We start from the raw sequence: 23,125 nt of genomic DNA on the forward strand, positions 1-23,125 counted from the left end.
ATCAAAATTTTAAGATGAATCTTCGCAAAACTCCTAAAGAAGTAGAGGTGCTTCTGTGCTTTCTTCATAACTGTCCTGGGCCCGGGATGGGTCCTCAGAAATGCTCACACTGAGGAACTTGAAGTTGCTGATCTTCTCCACCTCTGATCCTCTGACGACTGGCTCATGGACCTTTGGTCCATGGTAACAGAAGGAACATACAAACTCCACACAGACAACATCGGAGCTTGGACATGGGTCAAGTCCAGTCGCTGCAGCTGTCAGACAGCTGCACTACTTGCTGAATAACTAGGCCGCCGTGACTTCCTCTATTTTTGCTTTTCCTTGTGTGATGCTATGATTAAGTAAACTTTGAAGTTAAGAATTTTTAGTTGAATAGTTCATTGTGTTTCAAACTGCCAAACTTGTCCAGAACTAGTTTGAAGACATCTTTTTCAGCAATTATCTGAACAATTATCTTGATGATTTTTGTGGACCTTTCTATTGAATCTTTGTTTTCATTCATTCTTGAGCTTTAACCTCAGTTTTGACCAGAACGTAGAACATGGAACAGTATAGCATAGGAATGTGTCATTCATGTCAGTTGATTTTTTTTTGAGACCACTCCAGAATTGACTAGATTTGTTTCAATTTCAAGATTGTTTAAAATCATTTCCAGTACACAAGTGTAAAAGAGAATGAATTAATTGTTACTCTGGATGTGATGCCGCACAAAAAAAAGCAGTAAGATAAAGAACACAATAATAAAAAAACACAATAGATATAAGTACAAAAGGTAACTTGTATACATTGATTTTATGTTCATAAAATGATGCAAAGCGCAGCAGTTTCTATACATAAGGTGATTGGCAGGAAATAATAAAGTAGTGTTGTTGGGGGTTAGGGGGGTGATTTAGTTGGTGAAGATGTTGATGCCTTACTGCTGGATGAAAGTATCTGTTTTTGAGTATGGTGGTCCTGGCGTGGATGTTACTTAGCCTCTTCCCTGTTGGGAGTGATGACAGTCCATGAACAACCAAAGATAACCAAATAAGCATAGAGTGGAAAATTCTTCAATTATAATTCAGTTATATACCTTACTATTATGAATACTGCCTTTTCAGTTTACAATTTTATGTCTGTTTTAAATACAAGATTTGCAATTATTGACCATTATGCATAACCCTTTCTACAACCAGGTATCTGCGATTCTTCCCAGGAGGACAGGTGATAATGCTGACCACACCAGAAGATCCCCAGTCCATTGTACCCCGCTTATGCTGTAGGACTCCAAGGTAATGATTGCAAGGTGTTGTCCACAATGCCATATGCTTTAAAGAAATTTTAGTACTTGCAGTGTGTTGTTCAGTAAAAACAACAATCTTATTGCAGTGTTAATTTGATGCTGAGTTGCTCAATTTTCTTTTGCATTACACGTTTTGCAGGTAGTTTCCACTTTAAAGGATTGAAGAGGTTCAACATGTCACCAAGCACTCTTAATAAACTTTTATAGATGTAGTGTTGAAGGTGTCCTGAGTGGTTGTGTCACAGTCTGATACAGCAATTAAAATGCACAGCAATATAAGAAGCTACAGAGAGTACTAGATTCAGCCCAGTACATCAGGGGCATATCCTTGACTATTATCAGTAGTATCTACAGGAGGTGCTGCTACAAGAAGGCAGCATCTGTCATTGAAGAACCTCACCATCTGGGCCATGCTACCTTCCCACTGCTACCATTGGGCAGGAGCCTGCGGTCCCACACAATCAGGTTCAAGCACAGCTACTTCCCTTCAACCATTTGGTTCTTGAACCAACCATCACAATCCTAATCATTACCTCAGTAGAGGAACGCTGTGACCACTTTGTATTTCAGTGGACTTTGCTTTTTGTCCTAATTGTGTTCTTTCTTGTAGAAATTGTGTACAATTATGTTTAATTTGTGTTTCTTGTGAATGTTACATATCTGAAGGTTTGTGTCTGTGATGCTGCAAGTAAGTTTTTCATTGCACCTGGGCATATGGCAATAAACTTGACTTTGACTTTTAACAAGCAACTCAAGCAAGATAAGAAGGTGATTGAGAGGAGACTTGGGAGTTTCTAAACTCTGGCAACAAAGGTGGGGTGTGCAAAGAGGGATGTTCAAGATGATAAATGAAAATACTCTGCTGATGCTGGAAATCCAGAGTAACACACACAAAATGTTGGAGAACTCAGCAGGTCAGGCAGCATCTATGAAGAGGAATAAACAGCCAGCGTTTCAGACTGAGACCCTTCATCAGGACTGATCGAGATGAGATGGAGTCACAGAGTCATACAGCAAGGGAACAGACACTTCAGCACAACTGATCCAAAATTTCCAAGCTAATCTTGTCAATGTATCTGTCCAGGTACATTTTACTGTTGTTAATATTCCGTCTGAACCACTCCCTCAAGCAGCTCATTCCATATATTGACTACTCAGGGTGTAAAAGTTTGTCTTTCCCCTCTCACCCTAAGACTATGCCTTGTTTTTGATTCCCCAACCCTGGGGAGAAGACTGCAAATTCACCCTTTCTATGCACCCCATATACTTCTACAGGATCTCCTACACTCCACTGAGGAAAGTCCCAACCTGCTCAACATCTCTCCATAACTCAGCCCTTTGAGTCTCAACAACGTACTTGTAAATATCTTCACCAATCTTTCCAGCTTAATGGTATATTTCCATGAAGATAGATACCAAGGCAACAAAACTCAACACAGCCCTTCAAATGCAGTCTTGTATAACTGCAACATCACATCCCAATTTCTGTACTCAATGCCCTGACTGATGAAGGAAGAAATCAATTAAAAAAGGATTGAAAGTGAAGGAAGAAGGTGGTAGTAATTGGAGGCAAAGATAGACAATCAAAGACATGACAACAGAAAGGAAATTTGTTCATAAACGTGTTTCAGGGAGACACGAGAGACTGTAGATGCTGGAATCTGGAGCAGCAATCTAACTGAGGAACTCGGTGGGTCGAACAGCATCTGGCAAAGGAGAGTCAGTGGATGTTGTATACATGGATTTTCAGGAAGGGGTTGACAAGATGCCACATATGAGGCTGCTTAACAAGATTAGAGCTCCTGGTATTACAGGAAGATACTAAAAGGGGGCCTTTTCTGGTTGGCTACCAGTAACTAGCGGTGATCCACAGGGGTTGATGTTGGGACTGCTTCTTTTCAGCGATGTCGATGATAGAATTGATAACTTTGTGGCCAAGTTTGCAGACAATATGAAAGTAAGTGGGGAGGCAGGTAGTGTTAAAGAAGCAGGAAGTCTGCAGAAGGACTTAGATTGTGAGAATAGGCAAAGTGGCAGATGGAGTACAGTGTCAGGACGTGTATGGTCATGCACTTTGGTAGAAGGAGTAAAGATGTAGACTATTTTCTAAACAGGGAGAAATTTCAGAAATCAAAGGTACAAGAAGGATTCCCTAAAGATTAACTTGCAGATTGAGTCAGTGGTAAGGAAGCCAAATGCAATGTTGGCATTCTTTTCATGAGGACTTGAATATAAGGGTATAATGCTGAAACTTTATAAGACATTGATCAAAAATGAGAAAATCTGCAGATGCTGGAAATCTGAGCAACACACACAAAATGCTGGAGGAACTCAGCAATTTTGGATCCCATATCAAATAAAAATGTGCTGGCATCAGAGAGGGTCCAGAGGAGGTTCACTAGAATGAAAAGGTTAATTTATGAAGAGCATTTGATATCTCTGGGCTTGTACTTGCTGGAATTTAGAAGAATGGGGGGGGGGCGGGATCTCGTTGAAACCTATTGAGAGGTCTGGACAGTGCAGACATGGAGAGGATATTTTCTTTAGTGGGGAAGTCTAGGGCCAGAGAGCACAGGCTCAGATTAGAGGGATGTCCATTTAGAACAGAGATATTGACGAATTTGGTTGCTCAGTTCTTAACTAGTCAGGGTATCAAAGGTTAGAGGGAGAAAAAAGAATTGGATTGAAAAGGATAATAAATCAGCCATGATAGAATGGTAAAGCATGCTCAATGAGCTGAACGGTCTTATTGTACTCCTATGTCTTATGGTCTTTTGGAAGGAGTTATTGATTTATGGGTCAAAACCCTTTATCAGAGAATGGTTTTGGGAATGGTGATTGCATCCACAGGGCTCTCACCAGTAAAATCAGAGCATAAAGTTCAGTTTTTTTATGAAGTTAAAAGATTACCTTAATTTGTCACATTTATATTGAAACATCAGTGAAATGCGTGGTTCGCATCAGTGGCCAACACAGTCGAAGAATGTGCTAGGGCAGCCTGCAAGTGTCGTCATGCTTCCAGCACTAACATAGCATGCCCACAACTTATTATTACTAGCCTGTTCATCTTTGGAATGTGGGAGGAAATTGGAGCACCTGGAAGAAACCTATAAGATCATGGGGAGAATGTACAAACCCTTTGCAGACAGAAGCAGAATTGAACTTCAACTGCTGGCACTATAATAGTGACGATTAGCCAGGAGTGCCATCATTTTAGACATCAGAATCAGAATTTGGAAGAAGCATAGGAAAGTGACACTGAGGTAGAAGATCAACCATGAAATTGGTTATTTGGTTTATAATTGTCATAGGTTCGAGGAACACTGAACAAGTTGTTATGGAGATCCTCCATGTAGATAAATTCATCACATCAGTCCATCGAGTTAGTATGAAGGAAAAACTGTAACAATGTTACAGTGAAAAGTTTTGTTTTCCATGCATTCCACACAGATTCTTCCATCACTTCAATGCATCGAGATAGTAAAAGGGAAAACAGTAACAGAATGCAGAATAAATTATGACAGTTACAGAGAAAGTGTATTGCAGGCAGATGGCAGTGCACTTGGTCACAGCAGCTTCCCCGGATCTAACAAATGGTGCAAATGTGTAGCTTTTCTTATGATTGCAAGACCTGTTGGACATTGGTAAATATAAACTACTGCAAGTCTGGTTCATTGGCTAGACCCACAGCATGGGAGCTAGGTGTCCTCGGTTGTGCGGACCAGACCCTCATACTATGGCATTGCCTGTTATAGGCACTCGGGATGAGGTGCTGGAGGCATTGTGGGAGAAAACAGAGGTGCAGCGTTGGAACTAAGTTGGCTCTGGCCCATCCCGTCACTGCTGCTCTCCAGTGTTCGCTCCTGGGGAGACAAGCTGGATTGTCTGTAGCTAACCCAGCATGAGACAAGCTGATTTGCCTTCGTCTGCTGAACCAGTGCGAGATGAGGAACTGTTGCATACTTGTTCTTGCAGAAACATGGCTCCAGGACAGCAGCCCATGCACCATCAATCTTCAGGCCATGCCACTCAGGGACTTGTGCCAATATTACTTTTTGTGACTGTACGTGCTGTTGTAATTATACATGGTGTGTAAGGCTGTACCTTCTGTGTTTTGCACCTTGGCCCTGGAGAAACACTGTTTTAATTTAGCTGGAGTTCCTGTGTATGGTTGAATGATAATTAATCTTGAGGTCAAGAATCTATATTATCATTCTCACTGGTTGTTCAATGGTCTTATAACAGTGGGATAGAAAGCAAGAAGGCCAAATGGCCGCCTTTTTTTCTGTTCTTTGGCACTAAAATGAGAATTTCTACCTGTTCTACCAGGGAAATCACAAGACCATGGGACATAGGACCAAAATTAGGCCATTTAGCCTATTAAGTCTCCGTCATTCAATTATGGTTGATTTGTTATCCTCCTCAATCCCATTCTCCTTCCTTCTCTCTTAAGATGTATTCTGCAAGGTCTCCAGTATAATGACAGCAACAATTTATGGAACAATGGCAGGGTGTATTGAGGCAGACAGACCTAAATTCTCATGGGAGTGGTGGAAGGAATGTAGTGATATTGATGTTTTGAATGGTGCAAGTGTATCTACTTTCAACTATAATTTGCTGACAACCAGACAATGAATTGGAATTTGGATTGGTTTATTGTTGTCACGTACCAAGATGCAGTGAAAAGGTTGACTTGCATACTGCTGCAGGATGTTTCCTATAGTGGGATGGTCTAGGACCAGAGGGTTACAGCCTTACAATAGAAGGACTTCCCTTTAGAACAGAGATGAAGAGGAATTTTTTCAACCAGAAGGGTGGTTATTCTGTGGAATTCATTGCCACACGTAATTGTGGAGGCAAAGTCATTGGGTGCATTTAAAGTAGAGGTTGATGTGTTCTTGATTAGTAATACCATCAAAGGCAGGAGAATGGAGCTGAGAAGGGTAATAAATCAACCATGATCAAATGACTGTTTCTCGGTACATGTGACAAGAATAAACCAATTCCAATTGAGACCTATCCTCAGTATCCCTTGTTAAGTGTGGTGCTTGGACCTTTGAGAGTGTGTAAAATCCATTTAACTGTCAATTGTGTAGAAATCGTAGATCATAAAGTCACAGAGCACTACAGCACAGAAACAGGACCTTTAGCCCATCTAAGCCATGCCAAACTATTAATCTCACAAAGGAAAACAAATCAGGAGACCACAGTCAGTGCAGAAATAACATATCCTCGCTGACAATAAACACTGGTACATCTCAGGGATGCATGCTTACCCCTGTGCTCTACTCTGTCTACACACACGACTGTATGGCTAGGCACAGCGCAAACATCATCTATAAATTTGCCGATGACGCAGCTATTGTTGACAGAACTTCAGATGAGAAGCCGAGGGAACCCATGCCAGTTCTCATTAAGGGATTAGCAGTGGAAGAGGTGAAGAGTTTCAAATTCCTGGGTGTCAGTATCTCTGAAGACCTATCCTGGGCTCAATATATTGGTGCAATTACAAAGAAGTCATGACAGTGGCTGTATTTTATTCGGAGTTTGAGGAGACTTTGTATGATAGCAAAGACACTCACAAATTTCTACAGGTGTGCTATAGAGAGCATTCTACCTGTTGCATCACTATGTGGTACGGAGGGGCCACAGCACAGTTTTGGAAAAAGCTACAGAAAGTTGAAAACTCAGCCAGCTCCTTCATGGACACTAGCCTCCCCAGCATCAAAGATATCTTCAAAAGCCGATGCTTCATAAATGCGGCAACCATCATTCAAAACCCCCATCACCCAGGACATGCAATCTTCTCATTGCTACCATCAAGAAGGAGGTACAGGAGCCTGAAGACACAATTCAACATTTTAGGAACAGCTTCATTACCTCTACCATCAGAGTTCTGAGTGGACAATGAACCCATGTACAGCTCCTCATTATTTTTTTGCTCTCTTTTTGCATTATTTATTTATTTATAATTCTATATGTATATATTTTTCATATTGTCATTTATAGGGTTCTATTATTATGTATTTGAAAGTACTGCTGCCACAAAACAGCAAATTTCACGACATATGCCAGCGATATTAAACTTGATTCTGACAAAGAATATTAACTGGCTGTTTAGTAGTGGTGCTCACAATCATAAATGCCTCTTAAGAGCTGCCATACATACTGATAAAGCATGGGTGCTCTAAAGTCCGACTGGGAGATAATATCTTGAGCAGACTCCAGGTATGTATTTATTTTGCATGTGCAGCAAGCTTTTTTTTTTAATTTTCTGATTTGCTTTTTGCTGTTTAAACATCTTGGATGTTACTTTTGTAAGTCTGAAGATGAAATTTCAATGTGGACCTGGTATAAAATGATAATTAGAATTTTTAATTTCTTTTAAAAAAGAATCAATTTCATTTAAAGCCAAATGTATCTTTAATTTATCTGGAAATAGCTTGTGGCATTGACGTCTTGGAACTCATTGCTGAAATCGCTCAGGGGATTTCATTTTGTCTCATAGAATCGATGCTGTCCTATTTGGTCACTTTCGTCTGTCACAAGAAACAGATAATCAAACCAAAGTATTTGCTGTTCTAGCAAAGAAGAAGGAGGAGGTAGGTATTAAAGAATTGATTAATAGCAAGTTACTTAAGTATATTATTTGAGATAAAAAACATCTATGGATTTTTTAACAAATCATTACCATTGAGTTTACTGAGCATGTGTCTATGCTATTGGTATTCAAGACCAATATTTTCAATCTCTACTTCGTGCTATGTTTTCTGATATCCATGTGTGTATAGTAGGGCTGCAGATTTCCCCTCTGTTCCAATTAGGGAATTCAATTTTGACTGGCCAAATCTCAGGTTTTTGAGAATTTGCAATGCCTTCAAAGTCAAAAGGGATATTCACTGTGACCACTGTATCAGATACACCTGTACACATGCTCGTTAATCTAATCAGCTATCATGTGGCACCAACTCAGTGCATAAAAGCGTGCAGGCATTCAGTTGTTTTTCAAATCAAACAGAGAATGGGGAAGAAATGTGATCTAAGTAACTTTGACTGTGGAATTATTGTTGGTGCCAGATGGGGTAGTTTGAGTATCTCAGAAACTGCTGATCTCCTGGGATTTTCACACACAATGGTCCATAGAGTTTATAGATAATGGTGCTAAAAACAAAAACAAATCATCCAGTGTGCAGTAGTTCTGTGGGCAAAGTGCTTTGTTAATGAGTGAGATCAGAGGAGAATGGCCAGACTGATTCAAGCTGACAGGAAAGTGACAGCAGCTCAAGTAACCACATGCAACAACAACGGTGTGCAGGAGTGCATCTCTGAACACACAGGACATCAAACCTTGAAGTGGATGGGCAACTGCAGCAGAAGACCACACCAGGTTCCACTTCTAGACCTAATAAAGTGGCCACTGAGTTTATGTTCATGATGGCATTAACAGAAAATCAAACTATTGACTCTGGTGTATCTTCAAATTGACCAGCAGCTGTGTGACAGCTCTTTTTGAAAAAAATGGTAAATAGTCATTTTAAAATTATAGATTATTAAGACCATACAGCTATCTTCTGTCTTAGGGAAGTATGATTTTAGTTGTAACTCGATAGTGTTGCTTTTAATTAACCCGACAGGAAGAGTGTTAACACATGAGTGTTACTTTTAAAAAAAAAAGTAGCAAATGCTAGTCAAGCAGAACGTGCAGAAAGAGAAGCAGTTGTGATGAAGGGTCTCAGACTTGAAATGCTATCTGAACATAGTTCATAGAACTCTTCAGCACAGTACAGGTCCTTCGATTCACAAGGTTGTGCCGACCTTTTAACCTACTATTACATCAATCTAACCCTTACCCCTCTACATAGCCCTCCATGTTTCTATTATCCATGTGCCTATCTTAAGAGTTTTTTTAAATGCCGCTAAAATATCTACAGCGGCATGCAGAAGTCAAAATTTCTGTTGCTGTGAATAGTTAAGTGAGTAGAAGATGAACTGATCTCCAAAAGTCATAAAGTTAAGGATGAAACATTCTTTTCAACATTTTAAGCAAGATTAGTGTATTACTTTTGTTTTGTACAATTTTAGAGTGAAAAAAAAGGAAAGAAGCACCATGCAAAAGTTTGGGCACCCCAAGAGATTTGAGCTCTCAGATAACTTTTACCAAGGTCTCAGACCTTAATTAGTTTGTTAGCGCTATGGCTTGTTCACAGTCATCGTTAGGAAAGGCCAGGTGATGCAAATTTCAAAGCTTTATAAATACCCTAACTCCTCAAACCTTGTCCCAACAATCAGCAGCCATGGGCTCCTCTAAGCAGCTGCCTAGCGCTCTGGAAGATTAAACTAAATGATGCCCACAAAGCAGGAGAAGGCTATAAGAAGATAGCAAAGCATTTTCCAGTAGTCGTTTCCTCAGTTCCTAATGTAGTTAAGAAATGGCAGTTAACAGGAACTATGGAGGTCAAGCTGAGGTCTGGAAGACCAAGAAAACTTTCCAAGAGAACTGCTCGTAGGATTGCTAGAAAGGCAAATCAGAACTCCCGTTTGACTGCAAAAGACCTTCAGGAAGATTTAGCAGACTCTGGAGTGGTGGTGCACTGTTCTACTGTGCAGCAACACCTGCACAAATATGACCTTCATGGAAGAGTCATCAGAAGAAAACTTTTCCTGCATACTTACCACAAAATTCAGCGTCAGAAGTCTGCAAAGGAACATCTAAACAAGCCTGATGCATTTTGGAAACAAGTCCTGTGGACTCATGAAGTTAAAATAGAACTTTTTGGCCGCAACGAACAAAGGTATGTTTGGAGAAAAAAAGGGTGCAGAATTTCATCAAAAGAACACCTCTCCAACTGTTAAGCACGGGGGTGAATCAATTGTGTTTTGGGCTTGTGTTGCAGCCAGTGGCACAGGGAGCATTTCACTGCTAGAGGGAAGAATGAATTCAATTAAGTACCATGAAATTCTGGAAGCAAACATCACACCATCTGTACAAAAGCTGAAGATGAAAAGAGGATGGCTTCTATAACAGGATAATGATCCTAAACAAACCTCAAAATCCACGATGGACTACCTCAAGAGGCGCAAACTGAAGGTTTTGCCATGGCCCTTACAGTCCCCCGACCTAAACATCATTGAAAATATGTGGATAGACCTCAAAAAAGCAGTGCATGCAAGACGGCCCAAGAATCTCTCAGAACTAGAAGCCTTTTGCAAGGAAGAATGGGCGAAAATCCCCCAAACAAGAATTGAAATACTCTTAGCTGGCTACAGAAAGTGTTTACAAGCTGTGATACTTGCCAAAGGGAGTGTTACTAAGTACTAAACATGCAAGGTAACCAAACTTTTGCTTCGGGCCCTTTTCCTTTTTTGTTATTTTGAAAATGTAAAAGGTGGAAATAAAATGGTTTTATTGCTTAAAATATTAAAGGAATGTGTCATCTTTAACTTTATGCCTTTTGGAAACCAGGTCATCTTTTACTCACTTAGCTATTCACAGTAACAGAAATTTTGACCGGGGTGCCCAAACTTTTGCATGCCACTGTTACCTCTACCACTGCCATCTAACAGCATGTTCCATGCACCTACCACTCTGTGTAATTAAAAACTTGCCTCTTACACCCTCTTGTACTTCCCTCCATTCATCTTAAAATTATGCTCCCTCAGATTATCTGACTATCTACTTGATATTTCTAATCCTGTATACTACGCTCATCCTCTTTTACTCCAAAGAGAAAAGCCCTGGCTCACTTAACCTAACTTTATAACTTCAGGCCAGGTAGCATCCTGGTATATCTCCTCTGCACCTTCTCTGAAGCTCCCACGTCCTTCCCAAAATGAAGTGACCAGAACTGAATTCTCTTTCCACAGATGCTGCCTAACCTGCTGAGTTTTATCCAGCGCTTTCCCTTATTTCGGATTTCTAATGTGTAGTCTTGATTGATTTTTATGTTCCATTTAATTTCATTCCTGTGCACTTGGTTGTCAAATTGAAAATGCTGACGGTATCTACTTATTCTAGTTACTGTAAAAGAGCTCATAGGAATATTGAGTGGAAACTATAACTCAATGATCATCCTTTCAGGAAGAATGTGTGATTTATTCTCTTTTTTTTAAACAGAAGGCTCCAGAGTATCAGAAGTATAGGTATTATCGACGGGCTCCTCCTCCTACTGAGATTGATCATAATTTTCATGTGGGGTTACAACTTGCTTCCAGTGGTCGTCAGCGATTTAACAAGCTGGTCTGGCTTCATCACTCATGTCTAGTTACCTACAAGTAAGTATCAGCTTGTACTCTTGCAATCTCACTTCGTAATGAAGCTTCATGGAATGCACTGCCAGGGGTGGTAGTAGAGGAAGATACATTAAGAACATTTAAAAGACTCAGATAGACACATGAATGATAGAAAAATGGAGGGCTATGCAGGAGGGAAACATTCAGCTAATCTTGGAGAAGGTCAAAATGTTGGTACAACATAAAGGGCCAAAGGGCTTTGTACTCTGCTGTACTGTTCTGTGCTGAAATAATCCTTAATGTGGATATATACAGCTCTTTGCCATTCTTCAAGTTTGTTGTCATCTAACTGTAGATATATACAACTAAATGAAACATTGGTCCTCCAGACCATGGCAGGCTAAAAACATATATCACACAGCACGTAAACCAAAATATTACTATAAATAAATTATTAAATATAATACAAAATGCATGTAGTGTGTAATACAGGTAAACAGTAAACCGAAAACAATACAGGAAACAGCTCACTGTCCTGATGACAAGATCTTGATTTTGACAGGGTATTCATTAGTCTCACAGCCTGAGGGAAGAAACTGTTATCAGTCCTAGTTCTGATGCTTGTGTACCTCCTTCCTGGTGGTAGTTGGGGTGTACCTCCTTCCTGGTGGTAGTTGGTCAAAGACATCGTGTGATGGGTGGCAGGGATTCTCAACAATGCTTTGGGCTCTTCGTCTGCAACACTTTCGGTTAATATTATAAATAGGGGAGAGTGAGAGCCCAGTGATCCTCTTGCTGGTTTGTACTATCCTTTGTAGAGTTTCCATTTCTACTGTTTGGGACACAGGTTCAGACAGGTTCTGAACAGATTCTACAACATTTGGACTCACTTTCAATGACTGTACAACACACATTCTCAGTATTAATTATTTTTTTTTAATTTGCAATTTGTCTTTTTTTGCACATTGGTTGTCAGTCCCTGTTTTTTCATTTATTCTACTTATTTGCTCTATTCTGAATGCCTACAAAAATGAATCTCAGAATAGTATATGGTGACATATACATATTCTGATAATAAATTTACCTTGAAATATTGTTAAGGTACCTGTCTTAAACACTTCTCCTGACAACTCATGCTATATAGCAGCCATCCTCTGGCTGAGAAAGTGGCCCCTCAGGTTCTTTGTAAATCTTTCCCCTCAGACTTTAAACCTATTCCCTCTAGTTCTTGATTCCCCTGCCCTGGAAAAAAGACTGTGCACATTCACCCTTAGCTACATCCTTCATGATTTTGTCCACGTCTCATTCTCCTACACTCCATTATATAGAGCCCTACCGGCTCAACCTCTCTCCATCTTTTATTTTTTATTGCTTATTTTTTTATTTGTACTGTTTGCCTTTTTTTTGCACATTGCTGATTTGTCAGTTTGCAGTTTTTCACTGATTCTATTGTGCTTCTTTGTTCTGCAGTGAATGCCTTCAAAAATATGCAGTGGCATGCAAAAGTTTGGGCACCCCTGGTCAAAATTTCTGTTACTGTGAATAGCTAAGCGAGTAAAAGAATACTTGATTTACAAAAGGCATAAAGTTAAAGATGACACATTTCTTTAATATTTTAAGTAAGATTGCTTTTTTATTTTCATCTTTTACAATTTCAAAATAACAAAAACGGAAAAGGGCCTGAAGCAAAAGTTTGGGCACCCTGCATGGTTGATACTTAGTAACACACCCTTTGGCAAGTAAACACTTTCTGTAGCCAGCTGAGAGTCCTTCAAATCTTGTTTGGGGGATTTTCGCCCATTCTTCCTTGCAAATGGCTTCTAGTTCTGTGAGATTCTTGGGCCGTCTTGCATGCATTGCTCTTTTGCGGTCTATCCACAGATTTTCGATGATGTTTAGGCCAGGGGACTATGAGGGCCATGGCGAAATCTTCAGCTTATGCCGCTTGAGGTAGTCCATTGTGGATTTTGAGGTGTGTTTAGGATCATTATCCTGTTGTAGAAGCTATTCTCTTTTCATCTTCAGCTTTTTTACAGACGGTGTGATGTTTGCTTCCAGAATTTGCTGGTATTTAATTGAATTCAATCTTCCTTCTACCAGTGAAATGTTCCCCCTGCCACTGACTGCAACACAAGCCCAAAACATGATCAATCCACCCCCCGTGTTTAACAGTTGGAGAGGTGTTCTTTTCATGAAATTCTGCACCCTTTTTTCTCCAAACATACCTTTGCTCATTGCGGCCAAAAAGTTCTATTTTAACTTCATGAGTCCACAGGACTTGTTTCCAAAATGCATCAGGCTTGTTTAGGTGTTCCTTTGCAAACTTCTGACGCTGAATTTTGTGGTGAGTATGCAGGAAAAATTTTCTTCTGATGACTCTTCCGTGAAGGTCATATTTGTGCAGGTGTTGCTGCACAGTAGAACAGTGCACCACCACTCCAGGGTCTACTAAATCTTCCTGAAGGTCTTTTGCAGTCAAAAGGGGGTTTTGATTTACCTTTCCAGCAATCCTACGAGCAGTTCTCTTGGAAAGTTTTCTTGGTCGTCCAGACCTCAACTTGACTTCCACCATTCCTGTTCACTGCCATTTCTTAATTACATTACAAACTGAGGAAACGGCTACCTGAAAACACTTTGCTATCTTCTTGTTGCCTTCTCCTGCTTTGTGGACATCATTTATTTTAATTTTCAGAGCGCTAGGCAGTTGCTTAGAGGAGCCCATGGCTGCAGATTGTTGGAACAAGGTTTCAGGAGTCAGCTTGAAATTTGCAACACCTTGCCTTTCCTAACAATGATTATGAACAAGCCATAGCCCTAACAAGCTAATTGAGGTCTGAGACCTTGGTAAAAGTTATCTGAGAGCGCACATCTCTTGAGGTGGCCAAACTTTTGCATGGTGCTCCTTTCCTTTTTTCACTCTAACATTGTACAAAACAAAAATAATACACTAATCTTGCTTAAAATGTTGAAAAGAATGTTTCATCTTTAATTTTATGACTTTTGGAGATCAGTTCATCTTCTACTCACTTAACTATTCACAGCAACAGAAATTTTGACCGGGGTGCCCAAACTTTTGCATGCCACTGTATATTTTGAGTTAGTATATGGTGACATACAGACTTTGATTTTAAAACAAGATACTTTTAGTTTTGAACAACACACAATATAAATTATTCATTTATTTTTTGTAATATTTGTATAATGTAATTTTTTCTTTGCAGTGTACTAGACAACAAATTTCACAGCTTTTCAATCATTGATAATAATCTGATTCTGATGAAACATAAACTACATATATTATACAATAATGAAGAAAAAGACTGCAAAATGAAACATTAGTGCAAAACCCAGATTAGAAACAAGAACATGACAGTGCAAGAGGTTGTCCATAGTGTTACGTTGTTGTGGTAGGATTAGCGTTGGGCAGGTCGGTTTAAGGAGCTGGTGGATAAAGGAAATTTGCTGTACCTTAACCTGGTGGTGTGGGACTTGTAGTTTCTGGGCATGTTGCCCCGATGGCAACTGCAAGAAGAGCATGTGCGAGGTGGCAGACAGGAGGGCTTTACAGTGAGTAGTTGAAACTTCCTGATGCGTCACTGGCACCAGCCTACCCACCATAGAGGACCTGTAGACAGAAAGGTGCCAGAAAAAGGGCAGCAATATCTTGAAGGATCTGCTTATGGATCGTTTGTCCCACTCCAATCAAGGATGAGGCTACGCAGGATCTACACAGGACCACCAGACTCAAAGACAGTTATTTCCCCCAAGTTGTCAAGCTGATCAACACCTCCATCCGTTCACCTACCCCATCACTGCTACTTCATCATTTATGCCACAGAAGCGTAACAGTTAGTACAACAGTGTTGTAGTTCAGGGATTTGGAGTTCAGAGTTAAATTCTGGAGGCTTCTGTAAGAAAATTTATAAGTTTTTCCTGTGTGAATGCAGATTTCCTCCAGTGCTCAGATTTTCTCCCACAGTCCAAAGATGTACTGGTTTAGCTTAATTGATCATTGTAAATTGTCCTGTGATTAGTCTAGGGATAAATAGATGTGTTGCTAGGCGGTGCTGCTCAGTGGGCCAGTAGGGCCTGTTCCACGCTGTATCACTGAATGAATAAATAAATATATTTCCTGTCAGAATCTCCTTATGCATAATAGAAACATAGGAAGCCTACAGCACAATACAAGCCCTTCGGCCCACAAAGCTGTGCCAAACATACTAAGTAAGGAGTATAGCTACTCCTTACCTAGCATCACTTTATGTACATACAATGTCTATACATAAGCTATTCTTCTGTATTTATACTTAATGTGCTTTTTTTTGTTGTGTTCTTTATGCTTATTTTTTATGCTGCATTCAGATCTGGAGTAACAATCATTTTGTTCTCCTTCACTCTTGTTTACTGAAGGATGACAATAAATAATCTTTAATCTTGAATTCTTGATGATAGATGCCAGTGGCAGTGCCTCATGTAGAGATGCCTTTGGAAAAAATGTCCCTTTGCATATGTATCCACTAATAATTTTTTTGAATTTGTTTCCACCACTTTTGCAGATAGCATATTCCAGATCATCATAACTTACTGTATAAAATATTTTTTATTTATAAACAAAATACTTCATTTTGCCTTTAGTAATGCACATAATGCTGGAGTAACTCAGCAGGTCAGGCAGTATCTATGGAAAGGAATAAAAAGTCCACGTTTTGGGCTGAGACCCTTTATTAGGGTATTTTGCATTTGGTTTGTTATAACTAGTTATTAAGAATACCTGATGAATTATTCTAAACATCAATAATAGCACATCAATCTATGCCCTACAATTCTGTCTCTTTAAATTGTTATATGGACTTTGTCAAAGTCAAGTCATAATTGGGAATGAGTAATGCCAAAAATGACTGGGATGTACTTTAAAAACATAGAGCGTGATTTGTAAAATTCAGTGGTTGTGCATCTTGAGGCAAAAATGCAGCAAGCCTGATTACTCAAAATGACCAGCATGGTAACATTAATTTTTTTAATCCACTCCTGAATGCTTGATATCAGAGAAACTGACTTGAAAAATGAAAACATGCGATCAAAAACCAGAGTGTTAGAGGAGCTCAGTTGTTTAGGCAGCAATTTTGATGCAGTGTCGTGGCCTGAGTCATTAACCGTTTTTTGCCTTCACAGATCTGCTAAAGTTTTTTGGTCCAAATTTCAGCATCTGCAGGCTCTTTTGTTATTCTATAGGGTTAGTTTAAAGTTCAAAGTAAACCTATTATCAAAATATGCATTTGTCACCTTACTACCCTGAAATTAATTTTCTTGCAGACACTCACAGTAGAACAAATAAATACAATAGAATCAATGAAAAACTACATAGACTGACAAGCATTGAGCAAAAGAAGACAAACTTTACAAATACAACAAAAATGATAATAATAAATAAATAATACTGAGAACTTGAGTTGCAGAGTCCTTGAAAGTGAGTCCATAGGTGATGTTCAATGATTAGTTCAGTGCTATGGTGAGTGAAGTTATCCACAATAGTTCAGGAGCCTGATAGTTGAAGGGTATTAACTGTTCCTGAACCTGGTGGTGTGGCTTCTGGACCTTCTTCCTCATGGCAGCAGCAAGAAGTGATCATGGCCTGGATGGTGGGGGTCCTTGATGATGGATGCTGCTTTCTTGTGGCAGCACTTTTTGTAAATGTGCTCAAAGGTGCGGAGGGTTTTTCCTGTGATGGACTGCACTGTATCCACTACTTTGTGTAGACTTTTCTGTTCTTAGGCATTGATGCGTTTCCATACTGGCTATGATGCAATCAGTCAATAATCTCTCCACCACACATCTAAAGAAGTTTGTCAACGTTTTAGATAACATGCCAAATCTTGACAAACTTCTAAGAAAGTGGAGGCACTTTGGGATTGGAGGCCCATAACCATGGTGTTCTCCACAGGTCAGTGCTAGGCCCGTTGCTATTTGTCATCTGTATCAGTGATTTGGATGAGAATGTATGAGGCATGGTTAGTAACGTTACAGATGACACTAAAGTAGGTGGTGTCATTAACAGTGAAGATGGTTTTCAGGATTTGCACACAGATTTTGGATCAGCTGAATAAGTGGGCTGAGAAATGGCAAAATGAGTTTAATTTGAATAGGTGCTACGTGTTGCATTTTGGAAAGACAAATCAGGATAGGACATTTATGGCCAAAGATAAGGAATTGGGGAGTGTTGTACAACAGAGGGACCTAGGGGTACAAATAAATGTTTTCCCTGTAAGTGCTGTAACAAGTAGATAGGGTAGTAAAGAAGGCATTTGGCATGGTGGCCTTTTATCAGTCAGGCACAGAGTATTGGAGTCTGGATGCTATGTTGCAATTATACATGATCTTGGTGAGGCTGCATTTGGTCTATGTTCTATTTTGGTCACTCTGCTACTGGAAAGAGTGCCGAAGAGATTCATGAAGGTGTTGTCAGAACTGGGGACTAGGTTATGGGGAAGAGGCTGAGCAAGTTAGGCTCTATGTATTGCAGCATAGGAGAATGAGAAGTGAATTTATAGAGTTGTATAAAATTATGAGGGTCTTAGTTAGGGTGAATGCACAGGGTTTTTTTCCCAGGATTGGGGAATCAAGAGTTAGAGGGCACAGATAGAAACATAGAAAATAGGTGCAGGAGTAGGCCATTCAGCCCTTCGAGCCTGCACCACCATTTATTATGATCATGGCTGATCATCCAACTCAGAACCCCGCCCCAGCCTTCCCTCCATACCCCCTGACCCCTGTAGCCACAAGGGCCATATCTAACTCCCTCTTAAACATAGCCAATGAACTGGCCTCAACAATTTGCTGTGGCAGAGAATTCCACAGATTCACCACTCTCTGTGTGAAGAAGTTTTTCCTAATCTCGGTCCTAAAAGGCTTCCCCTCTATCCTCAAACTGTGACCCCTCGTTCTGGACCTCCCCAACATCGGGAACAATCTTCCCGCATCTAGCCTGTCCAATCCCTTTAGGATCTTATACGTTTCAATCAGATCCCCCCTCAATCTTCTAAATTCCAACGAGTACAAGCCCAGTTCATCCAGTCTTTCTTCATATGAAAGACCTGCCATCCCAGCAATCAATCTGGTGAACCTTCTTTGTACTCCCTCTATGGCAAAGATGTCTTTCCTCAGATTAGGGGACCAAAACTGCACACAATACTCCAGGTGTGGTCTCACCAAGGCCTTGTACAACTGCAGTAGTACCTCCCTGCTCCTGTACTCGAATCCTCTCATAATAAATGCCAGCATACCATTCGCCTTTTTCACCGCCTGCTGTACCTGCATGCCCACTTTCAATTACTGGTGTATAATGACACCCAGGTCTCGTTGTCAGATGGTGGTCAGAGTATAGATTGAGTTGTCAGAGGAAGTGGTCATGGCAGGTACCTTAACAATATTTAAAAGTTCAAAGTAAATTTATTGTTAGGATACGTATATGTCACCATTTACTACCATGAAATTCATTTTCTTGCAAACATTCATAGTGGATACAAAGAAATATAATAGTCTAATAAAAATTACAGAAACAAAAAGTGATGGGCAACCTATGTGCAAAAGAAAGACGGTGCAAATACAATTCACATAAATAAATAATACCAAGGACATGAGTTGTTGAGTCCTTGAAAGTGAGTCCATAGGTTGTGTTCTGTTATCCGTTCAGTGTAGAGGTGAGTGAAGTTATTCACACTGTTTCAAAGGACTGATGGTTGAAGGGTAATAATTGCTTCTGAATCTGGTGGTGTGGGGACATAATATTTATAAGGTACTTGGTAAGGTACGTGGATAGGAAATGTTTAGAGGGATTTGGGTCAAACAGGCAAATTACACTACCTTAGATGGAAATCTTGGTAGGGATGGGCCAGTTGGGCTGAAGGGCCTGTTTCCATGGCAGTTAACTCTGTGAATATTATTTCTGTTAGTTATTTGGTGTACTGATGATTCCATAACTGCAGTTCTTACCCATTGACATTTATTTCTTCTTACAATAATGTCAGAACTTTTTTAGTTAATAATGATCATCTTTTGTTTATAATAAACATAACAATTCTCTTCGTCATAAAATTGTGTGAAGGCTTTTCTTTTATTTCATTGTGTGCCTGTTACGTTATTTGCTCTTTGGCTTTAATTTATCACAGTCACTTTTTATTTTGAAAGAAAATTTCAGATGATGCAAGTACTTGTCTGTTCATCCAGAACATTGGGATGTGAAAACTGTTCATACAGAAAACAGAAGCGGAAATTCCTGTAATGTGTAACTTACTGTGGATAATTACGGAATAAGTGCTATTAGAACAGATCCATACTTGCCATAAGACCATAGACCATAAGACATAGACGCAGAATTAAGCCATTCAGCCCATCAAGTCTGCTTTGTCATTCCATCATAGATGATTATTATCCCTCTAAACTGATTCACCTGCCTTCTTCCCATAACCTTTGACACCCTTTCACATCAAGTACAGGTGATCCCCGCTTTACGCCACTTCGCTTTTACGAAAGACCTACATTAGTACCTGTTTTCGCTAACCGAAAGAGGATTTTCACTTTTATGGAAAAAGACGCCCGCTTTAAACTTGTGTTTACCCTGAGAAAGACTACCATGACCATGAAGCCTTGCGCGGGCAGGTGTGTGCGCATGCGTGTACGTGCCAAATTTTTTTTCTACAAATCGGTTTTGGCTAAATCTTCCGGATTTTGTTAAATGTACACACATTATTTCTATTTTATATAGGCTGTGTATTTAGCATATCATTCCTGCTTTTACTATATGTTAGTGTTATTTTAGGTTTTATGTGCTATTTGGTAGGTTATTTTTTGGGTCTGGAAACGCTCAAAAATTTTTCCCATATAAATTAATAATTGCTTCTTCGCTTTTCACCATTTCGGCTTCAAACGGTTTCATAGGAACGCTCTACCTTCAGATAGCAGGGGAAACCTGTATTTATCAACCTCCACTTCACATTTCCCAAAGACTTGGCCTCCACAGCCATCTGTGGTACTGGGTTCCCCACTAATTCACCAGCCCCTGGTTAAAGAAATTCTTCATCTGTGTTGTAAAGGGATGTCCATCTATTCTGAAGCTGTGTTCTCTGGTCCAAGACTCACCCACCATTAGAAATATCCTCTCCACATTTACTTTATCTGGACCATGGGTTCCCAACCTGGGGTACATGGACCACTTGCTTAATGGTATTGGCCTATGGCATAAAAAAGAACAGAAATCCCTGATCTGGACCTTTCAATAGGTTTCAGTGAATTCCCCTCATTCTTCTAAACTGCAGCAAGTACAAGCCTAGAGCAATTAAATGCTGTCACTATTGAAACTCGTATCATGACTAAATTTAGGCATTCTGTTGTCATGTAATTAATTAATTCTGTTATGATATTCAAAATAATAGGGGCATTCTTTTTCAATCAAGACTTGTAGAATATGTCTAATTTATATATTTCATTTTTAGGTCAACTGGAGAGACTGCAGTTTCCACATTTGACATCGATAAAATGTACACACCCTTATTCTTCGCTCGTGTGAAGAGCTTTACAGCATTTTCTGAAACACCTCTTTAATTTGATCTAATCTGCTGGTTTAGATTTATATTCATTGTAAAGTTCCTTATGCATGAGTGGAATGACATTAATGCTACCTAAGGAACTGCAGTCTCCGTTTGAATAGGATATTGCTGTCTGAGTGCTTTTTAAAAGGTGCTAGATATATTGCAAGAAAAATGGGCCTGAAATTGCAATTAAAGTTTAAATGCACTGTGTCATTTATCCATTGGAGTGATATGGATAAAATAAAAATCAGAAATCCGCATTGGGGCTTGGGCTATATAAATATTAGAAAATAAACTTTGAGGCTGTTTGCATTGGTGGCAGTGTTTTAATTTTACTTCTCATATGTCAATATTTGCAGAATTTTTACAATGTGTTGCCAGAATGAAATCTTCACTCATTTTTTTATTACGGATTGAGTAGTTCATGTTATCTGTGACTTCCAACTTGAAAGCTTTAATTGATTTAGTTTTTTTAAATAATTTACTTAAACTGAAATCATGTTTCAATAATGAGATAAATGTTTTCTTTGAAATATTTTTGCTGTGTCTTTATTGTGTTTGCTGCCTATGTTTCTCAGCCTGTGACATTTTAAATATATTACAGGACTATAAGACTTGAGAGCAGAAATAGGCTATTTACCCATTGATCTGCTCCACCATTTCATCATGGCTAATTTATTATGCCTCTCAACCCCATTCTCCTGCCTTCCCTCTGTAACCTTTGACACCCTGCTATAAGTATACCCAATGACTTGGCTTCCACAGCCATCTGTGGCAATGAATTTCACTGATTCACCACCCTCTGCTAAAGAAATGCCTTCTCATCTCTATTCTAAAGGGACATCCTTATGCCTCAAGTCTTCTACTATAAGAAACATCCTCTCCATATGCAGTCTATCTCAGCTTTTCAAGACGACATTAATAGGCAGGGAATAGAGGAATACAAACCTTGTGCAGAGAGATGGGATTAAACAGGCATCATTATTATACAGACTTGGTGGGCTGAAGGGCCTTCCTTGTGCTGTGCAGTTGTATTTAACTGTCTCATTTTCTTATAGTTCAAATGTGCAAATTCTGTCATTTGCTGCAAAGCTAGGAGTACCAAAGTTAATTGCATGTAGGAGTGAACAGGGTTAAAATACAGACCAGCACAGGAGCATTCCAGTTATCGTAAAGTTATTACAATGGCAGCAACGTGCATTCAATCCTGCCACTATCCATGAGGAGTTGTATGTCCCCCACCCCCCCATGACCACGTGGGTTTCCTCACATATTCCAAAGGTGTACAGGTTAGTAGAGTAACTGGGCAGTGCAGACTTGTTGGACCTGAAGGGCCTGTTACCGTGCTTTATCTCTAAATAAAATGAATACCCTCTAAAAATTGTACAACAAAATAGATCATGCGATTTGCTTTTACATACTTAAAATAGTGACATCGCCTCTTTGAAAGTAAAGGTGTGCATGGGAGGTTTGTCAGTTTTTATTTATAATTATTGTTTTGCAATCTTCTGACTTTGACATGAGAATCTTTTAGCTGTATATCAAATGCACTTCCAATTCCTTGTCATTTGGAAGGATTAGTCTTAAAGCATTTTTCAGGTACAGAGCTTTGTAAACGTATTCAGCCGCCACCCTTTGTTCACATAAATGAGTATTAGATCCAGGGATTTTGATCAATTTAACTGAGAATTTTTATTTGTGGGTCACGTACATGTTCCTTTTTTTTTTCCACAGAAGAGCCCAAAACCGGGTAAATGTTAAAGAATGAAAAACTAAAAATTCAAAAACTGAACGTTCAGCAGTTCAGAAGTATTCATCCCCCTTAGCTCAATACTTAGTTGAACCATCTCTTGCCACTATTACAGCCAGTAGTCTTGTTGGATAAGTCTCTGTTACCTTTGCATGCATGATGAAGCAAGATTTGCCCATTTCTCATTGCAAAGTTGCTCAAGTTATGCCAGGTTAATTTGGGAATGGTGGTGGACAGCAGTCTTGAGATCTTGTTAATTTCATGTTCAAGACTCTG

General features: G+C 39.5%; 1 protein-coding gene across 4 annotated transcripts in view; it reads left to right on the top strand.

Moving 5' to 3' along the window:
* Positions 1–21,633, top strand: part of fbxo9 (F-box protein 9) — a 132,803-nt gene extending 111,170 nt beyond the window's left edge. For 3 of the 4 annotated variants that reach the window (XM_063039044.1, XM_063039041.1, XM_063039053.1), the window contains exons 10-13: positions 1,179–1,274; positions 7,794–7,887; positions 11,400–11,557; positions 21,004–21,633. In XM_063039044.1, coding sequence (XP_062895114.1) covers positions 1,179–1,274; positions 7,794–7,887; positions 11,400–11,557; positions 21,004–21,112 — 457 coding nt within the window. In that variant the 3' untranslated portion in view covers positions 21,113–21,633. The remainder of the gene's footprint in view (positions 1–1,178; positions 1,275–7,793; positions 7,888–11,399; positions 11,558–21,003) is intronic. The other variant, XM_063039032.1, reaches the window with a different exon arrangement.
* The last annotated feature ends 1,492 nt before the right edge of the window (positions 21,634–23,125 follow it).

The sequence above is a fragment of the Mobula hypostoma genome, chromosome 2, assembly GCF_963921235.1.
Source record: "Mobula hypostoma chromosome 2, sMobHyp1.1, whole genome shotgun sequence".
In the NCBI taxonomy this organism is placed as follows: domain Eukaryota; kingdom Metazoa; phylum Chordata; class Chondrichthyes; order Myliobatiformes; family Myliobatidae; genus Mobula; species Mobula hypostoma.